This window comes from Sylvia atricapilla, chromosome 22 (assembly GCF_009819655.1).
Source record: "Sylvia atricapilla isolate bSylAtr1 chromosome 22, bSylAtr1.pri, whole genome shotgun sequence".
Taxonomy (NCBI): domain Eukaryota; kingdom Metazoa; phylum Chordata; class Aves; order Passeriformes; family Sylviidae; genus Sylvia; species Sylvia atricapilla.
This window is the reverse complement of record NC_089161.1, coordinates 90663-99823: the sequence shown is the minus strand read 5'-3', so window position 1 is coordinate 99823 and position 9161 is coordinate 90663. Positions and strand designations below refer to the sequence as shown.

General features: G+C 56.5%; 1 protein-coding gene across 1 annotated transcript; it reads left to right on the top strand.

The window, feature by feature from the left end:
• The first annotated feature begins 5886 nt into the window (after positions 1-5886).
• Positions 5887-8559, top strand: LOC136370890 (uncharacterized). Its single transcript, XM_066334579.1, has 2 exons — positions 5887-6594; positions 8001-8559. Exons 1-2 carry the CDS (start codon positions 6126-6128, stop codon positions 8171-8173), a joined length of 642 nt encoding a protein of 213 aa, XP_066190676.1. The 5' UTR covers positions 5887-6125; the 3' UTR covers positions 8174-8559.
• The last annotated feature ends 602 nt before the right edge of the window (positions 8560-9161 follow it).

The following is a 9161-nucleotide window of genomic DNA, read 5'->3' as shown; positions in this document are numbered from 1 at the left end:
GGACACTGGCTGCAGTCCTGTGTCACCCTGAGCAGGGTCTGTCTGCACCTCCAGCCCCTCACTGCTGCAAGGAGAACTGCTCTGCCCAATTCCTGGAGGGGTTTACACCCTGCTGGGGTCCCAGGTGCTGACCCCAGTCTCTGGGAAGGAGGAGAATCAGAGCAGCACCAAACCCCTCTGCACAGGCACTCAGTGATTTAAAGACTTCAGGAGATATTGGCTCTAATTAATGAGCTGGGAGCCAGCTCGAGGTGGCACTTCAGCACCTCCTAAATTGTTCAAGACAGGTTCTGCTGAGTCCCTAATTTGATCTTCCTATTAAAAGCAGTCACACCTTGATTACACCAGACTCTTCTGGCACATCACTTCCAAAGGATTCCTGAAAAAAGGCTCATCTCTCTCACCTCCAAAAAGCTGCTCTGTGCCCTCATTTTTGTGTTCACCTGTGAATTACAGGAGCCACCCGTGGTTTGTTTTCCATGGCCCTGTTTGATGCCAGGAGGGCACATCTCATGTTATCTGCTTTTCAGTGGTCACTGATTCCTTCTTGTTGTAACCTGGCTGTGGATTCCAGGCACACACACATTCCTGGACAGTCAGTTCTGCCCATTTTTTGTTCCAGTGACTGCAGGAGGGAAGGCAGGCAGGAGGTTGGGGAAGTGGAGTAGGAAAAGGAAAAGCTGGGCCACAGCCAGAGTTTGTGTGACCATGAGCTCAGCATCTCCTGATGCACTGAGGTTTTCTTAGCAGAGGGGAAGGAAGCTTTAGGAAAAAGGGGAATCTGGTGGAGGCCTTACAAGGCTGATATCTTTCACACCAGCTACAAATTAGCAATGAATAACCTCTGAGGAGAGAGGAACAGACAAGGCAGAAAGAAGCATTTTTGATTGCAGTGTGCACAAAGAATGGTTAATGCAGAGGGGTGGACAGGGAGCTGCCCACGGACTGCAGCTCTTGCTTTGGGAAAGGGCCAGAGAACTTTATTTCTTTAACATTTCTTTATTAACTTAAGGTTTATTCCACTGGTGATTTCTGTAAAGGCTTTTTTTTACACCATGGAGGCATCAGCTGAGTGTAACTAAACTTGTTTTCCAAAATCTTTGCAGAGAAAGGCAACCCCTTGCTGTGTTATGGGGACTGGACACTGAGGAGGGCAGTCAGTAAAAAATCTATCGTTGGATTTAATGGAAATAGATTTGTGCCCTGATTATTTAGGAGAAAGGAGCAGCTGGTTTAGAATTGGAGTGCTTGCCTCCCAAATAAAAGTTCCTTCAGACATTGAATTCCTCCGGGTTTTTGGAGTTCTGATCCTCTCAGAACTGGTTATGGGAAGGTGATTTGGAAGAGGCATTTTGTGAAAGTGGCTGGGTAAGGAGAGAGTTTCTCAAACCACTCGTCCCAGGCTGTTCTGGAGGCAGCCACAACACCTTCCCTGGGGCAGGGGGCACACAGCTTCCAGCTCTGGCTGTGTGAGCCCACAGCACCTGGGCACTTCTTCCCAGAAAGGCAGGAAAAGCTCCTCCATTTCCACTCCAACAAAAGGCAGCGCCCTGAAGCAGCAGGATTAATGGGGGAACAGCCCAGCAGTTCCTGGGAAAGCAATTTTTCAGAGGCAAAACCCTTTCCAGCGTCCTTCTTCCCTCCCCTGAAGAGGCACCTGTGCCCTCCCTGAGAGCTGGGCTGTCAGAATATCTCTGCTAATGAAGCAGTCTGGCCTGAGGCTGCTCTTATTGCAATCCCAGCCCCGAGCCCGGCCCTGGCTGCTCACACTGAGCACAGAGCCGGGCTGCAGGCAGCGAGGGAAGGACAAAACCAGGCAATCCTGGCTGGGGCACAGCCCTGGTGTCCCCCAGACTGTGGCACAGGCTGAGGGATGGCTCTGGCTGGTGCTGGTGAGGCTCTTTGGTCTCCTGCCCTGTCCTTTGGTTGGGGCAGTAGGGAGAGGATTGGTTTAGGGATGGAATCTGTGCTGGATCCAGCAGGGACAGAGCTCTGGATGGAATCTGTGTTGGATCCTGCAGGGACAGAGCTCTGGGTGGAATCTGTGCTGGATCCTGCAGGGACAGAGCTCTGGATGGAATCTGTGCTGGATCCAGGAGCTCTGGATGGAATCTGTGCTGGATCCTGCAGGGACAGAGCTCTGGGTGGAATCTGTGCTGGATCCTGCAGGGACAGAGCTCTGGATCCCTTTCTGGGCTCAGGTTGCTCATCTGACAGGTAGCTGGGTTTCTCTCTGCTCCCAGCCTCAACCTGTCTTTCCTGTACCTGCATCTGCAATGAGGCTTTAAAACAGCTCAGAGGACCTTTGATCTGAGTTAGGAACTCAGAGGTTAGCTGAAACACATGTAAATAAGTTCCATTTAGGAAGTTTTCCCTTCTTTTATTGGTTGAATAGTGGCGGAATATCCCGGATAAGTAATTTGTCCCTAAAACTGGTGATAGGATGTGGAGGGAAATCTTTCTCTCTTAAGTTTAAGAGCTCTGCTTGAAGCATTATCTCCACTTAGAAAACACTTTGTGGCACAGGTAACTCTCTGCAGTTGTTGACACATTTGACCTGAGAGAAAGGTTTTTGTTTCAATCCAAGGTGACGTATCCCAGAGGTGGGGAACTGAATGTTGAAAAACGATCACTCTCTGCTCTGTTTGCTGTGGTAGTGCCTCTGTGAGCAAATTAAGAATCATGCTTTCACTTTGCCGGGCGCCCTGGAGACACAGAACAAAAAGCCACGGAGATTCCTGCCCCCAGCCTGGGAAACCTGTTCCGAGTGTGGAGCTCTCAGAGCCTACCTGGCTCCCCCTCCAACCACATGTGCCTGCATTTGCCTGCTGCTCTCTGATCTGCTCTCCAGTGGTGAATCTGTTTACACTAATCCCAAAAGCTCTGCTATTAAAGAGGCTGGAGCTGAACAACTCCAGGTTCTGCTGCTGAACTCAGCCAGAGCTCCTGCTCTCCATCCCAGGCAGGGCTCCTCAGTCACTCCTGAGAGGCTGCTGGCATCACTCTCAGTCTCTTGCGCCCCCAAATTTCCCTCAGTTCTGCCAGAACACCTTCCTGTAACCCTGGTTCTGCTCCTGAGGAGTTTTGGTTTTCTGGAATTCCTTCCCCGGGGAATTTTCTGTGAGCAGGAGGAATGTTTTTGTGGCTGTCACTTTGTTCTCCATCCCTTTCCCCAGGAGGGACTTCTCCTTGGTGTCCCTCTGCTCTGAGCAATGGCAGCGAAGAGCTTTTGCCTTTGTGTCCCCCATGGGATTGGTCTGTGTGAAATGGTAGAAAAGGGAGACATGGCCCAGAAATAAAAGGTCATTTTTAGCTTTTTGAATCTCGGGGTCTCTGTGTCACTGTGGTGTCACTTCCCTGTGTGAGAAAGGTTCCTGCAGGGTCCCGGCCACTCCTGTCCTGCTCTCCTGTGACCTCTCCTGGAGGGAACACGGAGCCTTCCCCTGGACAAGGCTGTGGCCGAGCTGTGCCTGCACTTGGAGGTGGAGCTGCCAGGAGGAACGGAGGTGGAACAATAATAAAACCCTGATGGCTGTAAAAGAAGGAAGCTTTGCGAGAAAAAAAAATCCCACTTCCTTATAACAAGTGAAAAGAAATCAGTCCCAGGAAGCCAAGTTGCAAAGGAGATGGAGTCAAGAGGAGTCTGAAGAAGATTCCAAGGTTCTCAAGAGCCCAGAGCAGTTGGGTGTTCCAGGAATGAAGGTTTGTGGGAGCTCAGAGTGAGCCCCTCTCACCACACAGCCCCTCACCTGCCCTCCATCCAGAATCCTCTGACTGCCACAGAAATGTGTCTCCCACAGCCTCTTCCAAGCATTTTCCTTGGATCATTAGGTGATAATAGAAAGTGATTTTTCCTCTGTCATCCTGAGCAATCAGAAGCATTAAGAATAAGAGCCTAAGCCTGAAAGCCTAAATGAGAAGGTTTGATGGGTCTGTGGATCTGCCTCCTTCATTAGAGCCAGAAGCAAAGATGGAGCCCAGAGCTGGAGTTCCTTGAGAATAAAATGGCAAGAAACAAGGATCGTGGTCAGGTAGCACCAGGAGAAAACTGAGAAGTGGCAGGGGCAGTCACTGCTCAGAAATGACCCTGCCAGTGGCTGTTGTCACACAGCAAAGCCACTTCTCGCTGCCTGCAAGGCAAGGTCAGCCTGCCACCACCTCACCCTGCAAGAAGGCAAGTGTGGGGACACAGCCTGGGACAAAGCTGGGAGCTTGGTGCTGTTCTGGGGGCTCTGAGGCTGAGCTCACACAGAACTCTCACTGTTCTGCCACCTGGTAGAGACTCGTGGGCCACATTTCTTAATCCATGTTTAGGGGGATGATTTATTTTTGTTTCTTTCCTGGGTAGGATTCTTCCTGTGCAGTCAATCCCACTTTGGCATCCAGAGGCAAGGAGCCCCACCTTGTTGAGGTGACACACCCCTGTAATCACCACACAGCTTCATTTTGGGCAGCCTTGTTCTCTTGGGGCCATTCAACACGGACCTTGTGCGGTGTCTTGTGACAGAAAACAGATTCACCCAGGGTGTCCTAAGCCTTGATCCATCCCTCCATCCATGGATCCATCTCTTCATCCCTCCATCCTTCCATCCCTCCATCCATGGATCCATCCCTCCATGGATCCATCCATCCCTCCACCCATCTATTCCTCCCTCCATCCCTCCTTCCATCCCTCCCTCCATCCCTCCATGGATCCATCCATCCCTCCATCCATGCATCTATTCCTCCATCTCTCCATCCCTCCATGGATCCATCCATCCCTCCATCCATCTCTCCACGTTAAAGGGAAGGCTGGAATCAGCTCCCAGCTGCCCGGCAGAGCGATCATCCTGCTCGGGGGTGCAGCGGGGTGGGCAGCAGCGGAGCCCGGCCGTGTCCCCGCGGTGTCCCCTCCGTGTCCCCCCGGGCTGGCGGCAGCCGGCGCTGTCCCCGCCGTCCGTCGCTCACCCCCTCGCCGCCGGCTCGGCGCTTTCCCAGCGCCTCCGCTGTTTAAAATGGGCCAAGTTCGAGAAGCGGCGGCGGCGGCGGCGGCGGAGGGAAATCTTGTTTGGCCGGAGTCTCCGAAGTGTGCGGTGACTTCTGAGCCCCGATCAATACGTGTCTGTCCCGGCTCGGGGGGCCCAGCCCAGGCCGGCGGCGCTCGGGGGCTGCGGGCGGCGGCGCGGGGAGCGCGCAGCGGGCGGGGACGGCACTCTAGATGTCCGTGTGTCTGTCTGTGCGTGTCTACATGACTTTATATTTATACATAGATAGATAGATATTTATAGGTCTGTATGTACACAGAGGGATAAGGGAGCGTCACACCGCGTTTCTTCCAATTCCCTGCAGGAGTGGGGATTAAACCCCGACTGGCGGGGGATCAGAAAGGCTCCGGTGGGAGCGGGGCGAGTCTGCAGCGCGCAGGTGAAGGTGGGCGGCCCCGGGGAAAGTTCGCCGCCGCCCGGGTGTCTGGAGCCCCGCGGGCAGAGCCGGCCCCGGCCGCGGCTCCGTCCTCCCGGCGGGCGCCGGCGGGGCGGGGAGGGGTCGCGGAGCGGCGGCGGGGGCGCAGCGTTTAATTTTAATTATTGCATATAAATAAATAAACCAGGTGTCAGTTTAAAGGAAGCGAGGGGGCAGGGTGAAAGGGGGCTGGCTGGCTGGGCGGCGGGGAACCCTCCAGCCTGGCGAGAAGGTGGGTTGATCTAGGGGAATCAATAAGCTTTTTTTTTTTTTTTTTTCTCCCTCTTTTTTTTTTTTTTTTTTTTTTTTTTTTTCCTCCCTTTCCCTTAAACCAAAATAATGTCTACGGCAGCAGAGACCTCTCCGAGATGTCAGGTATTAGTCCGGAGGGGCAGATCTGCGAGGCACACAGCAGCTCCCGGGTCTACGGTACATTAGGCTCTCCGTGGGAGAGGGATCCCAGACAGCTCTGCTGGGGAGCCAGCCCAGGAGATCTGTTCGCGGGCTGCTCCGGGGGATACCAGCCACCTCCGGCACCCGAGCGCCAAAGGTGCTTGTGCTGCTGCTGCTGCTGCTGCTGGCGCATTTCATCCAAACTCCAGCCAGAGCGAGGGCAAGTTGAACCGGAGACATCGGAGCCGCTGTGCTTTGGAGAGACGAGGGCGCACGGGGAGCGCGGCGGCACCATGCCTGCCATCAAGAAGGAGCGACTTGACAGGGAAGAGATGGCCCTGGCAGCTTTTAACCAGCCCATGGAAACCTTACCTGACTACCTCGCGCCTCTGGCCGCCGCTGCCATGCCGGTGGTGGCCCCGCACCCGCCGGCTTACGAGCAGATCTTCGCCCACCGCGCGTACCTGGGCTTCCACGAGCCCCACCGCCCCCACCCGCACCACCCCCACCACCTCCCCGAGGACCTGATGCTGGAGAGGTTTTCCTCCATCCCGGATTTCCAGCCCTTCTTTGACAACGGAGAGCCTTGCATCGAGGTGGAGTGCGGGGAGAACAAGGCGCTGCTCTACATCAATAAGTTGTGCCAAGGGAGCAAAGGACCCTCTATCCGGTACCGGGGAGAGTGGCTCACCCCCAACGAGTTCCAGTTTGTCAGCGGCAGAGAGACGGCCAAGGACTGGAAGCGCAGCATCAGGCACAAAGGTAAAAAGGCAGCGCTCGCCGTGTGCGGGGTCCCCGCGCCCCTCCTCAGCATCCTCCCTCCTCGCCCCCGTGCTCGGGCAGCGGCATCGCGGGGAGCTCCGAGCCCCCAGCCCCGGCACTCCATCCCCGCTCCGGCCCTTCCCTGCCGGACCCCCGCGCCCCGGTACCGCCGAACTTCTCCGGGCCATTTGGGAACGGCCGCCTTTGGCGGGAGGGGATTTTTTTGGGGAAGGCAGAGGGGGATTTTGGGGAGCTCCTCTCCGCTGGGGAGAGAAGTTTGATGTGGCGAGCCCCGATGCTCGGGGTGGCCGCCCTGCCGCCGGGTGCCGGTGCCGGTGCCGGTGCCGTGGCGGAGCCGGTGCCGGTGCCGTGGCGGTGGCCGTGCCGGTGCCGGTGCCGGTGGCGGTGCCGCTGCCGGTGCCGGTGCCGGTGCCGGTCCGGTGGCCGTGCCGGTGGCGGTGCCGGTGCCGGTGCCGGTGCCGTGGCCGTGCCGGTGCCGGTGCCGGTGCCGGTGCCGGTGCCGTGGCGGAGCCGGCGCGGCGGGGAGCGGCAGCGGGGCCCGGCCAGGCCCCGGCGGGGCGGCGGGCGGGGCGGAGGGGGTGTTCCCCTCGCTGCTGGGTGGTGCGGGACCTCCGCGGCGCCGGCGGCTGCTGACGGGCGCCTGCCCTGCCTCCTTCCCCTCCCCGCCCGAGCCGGCGCCGCAGTCACGGCTCCGCGGCGGAGCTGCTGCCGCTGCCGCTGCTGCGGGCGGCAGGTGGAGAGCGGCGCCGGGGGGGCACGGCCCGGGCCGCACCTAATGAGCCCAGAGCCGGAGGTGTCAGCCCGGGGGGCTGAGGAGCGATTAGGAGGTGACTGACACCTCGCCTGGGTTATTGATCGCCGGAGCGGCTTCGGGGCCGCGCTAATTGTCGCTGCCTCGCGCGTCGCGCCCGCTGCTTTTATTCCTGAGCTCCTTCTGCCTTCGGGAAGCCTCAGCTGCTCCGGGGGTGAGTCGGGAGGAGCGAGGCGCAGCGCACGGAACGAGCAGCGGGAGGTGCCCGGGGCCGTGCCCGGTGCTCGGTGCCCGGGACCCGGTCTGTGCCCGGTGCTGTGCCCGGTGCCCGGTGCGGTGCCCGGTACCCGGTCTGTGCCCGGTGCCCGGTGCGGTGCCCGGTGCTGTACCCGGTGCTGTACCCGGTACCCGGTGCCCGGTGCGGTGCCCGGTGCCCGGTGCGGGGGTTGCGGGGACAAAGCTGTCTGCAGCGCCGGGCGGGGATGGGGGCTGGAATCAGGCAAGGGGAGGGATGTTTTTATGGAAGCAGACGCGTGCCTTCCCCCTCCCCCCCGTCCCTAAATACTTTCCTTTTATAAACGTGCTGATTCTTTTTTTCTTCTTCTTCTGCTTTCTCCTTCTCCTCTGCATATAGGGAAAAGTTTGAAGACTCTTATGTCCAAAGGAATCTTACAGGTACATCCTCCAATCTGTGATTGCCCTGGGTGTCGAATTTCGTCTCCAGTGGTAAGATTATTGTTAAACTATGTGCTTTGGTTAAGACATCTTCCCTCTCCTCTGCCTCCTTCCCTTAAAAAAAAAAAATGAAAAGAAAATCAGATCCCTTTGGTTCTGTGCTGGAGGAGCCGTGATCTCAGAGGGTCACGGAGGCTGCCAGAGCCCTGCCCGCACCGTCAGGGTTCCAGCAGGGCTGGAGGTGAGCACAGAGGAGCTCGGAAGCAGAGCAGACGGGAAGAGCAGTGTTGGACCTGAAGGAAGCAGCACTCGGTGGGGTTTGGTTTGGTTTTCAGGGGGAGCTGTGTGTGCGCAGAGGCAAATCGCTGAGGAGCCTCTTGCGTTTTCCCACCCCTTCGTTTGTGTGCCTTGTGCAGAGGTGTGAAAGGGGCTAAATAAAGCGAAAGGGAAATGTTAATTGTGCCCACGTGTCGGAGTCAGAACAGGCACAGTTTACACGCCGTGGGTTAGGTGAGCTGCATGAGGAACAGCTCAGATCTTACAACTTGAGCACCATGGCACAGATCAGTTTGGGCTTTTATAGGTCTTCCCGACTCTTGGGTTCCTTGTGTAGTCTTGCTTTTATCCTGAGACTTCCAAAATCTCTCAGCAGCGTTTTTGTGGAGGAGATGTTGATGCTATAAATAAAAGGCGACTGAAATCGTAGTAAAATAAGGCCTTAAAACAGTTCATCCTGTGTAAAAACAACCATAAAGTACAACAACATCTAACTGGGAGGGCAGAGCTGTTGGTTTGGGGAACTGAAGCAGCTCTTGGGCTGAAAGAACAACAGGGAGTTAAAACATTGCCAGTGGCACTGTGGAAACAGGGAAAGGTGGAAGTGATGTGCTTTTATCCCCTGGAAATGAACCGTTTTGGATTTTGTTGCTTGTTCGGGCTCGAGTGGAGTGTCTGTGTCCACATGCAGTGTCTCTGTGACTGGAAAGGACAGAGCTGGGGGTTCAGCCCTTCCTACCTGCTGTCTGTGTGTGCCTGGCTGTGCCATGGGAAAGGAGCAATAATTAACAGCCCCTAAATTAACGGGGAGATGTGTCCTGCCTGCGTGGTGTGGCAGCACTGG

Coding starts and splice junctions, on each gene's coding strand:
- LOC136370890 (XM_066334579.1), top strand. CDS start 6,126: ATGCCTGCCATCAAGAAGGAGCGACTTGACAGGGAAGAGATGGCCCTG. Junction 6,595..8,000: donor GCGCAGCATCAGGCACAAAG/GTAAAAAGGCAG, acceptor CTCTGCATATAG/GGAAAAGTTTGAAGACTCTT.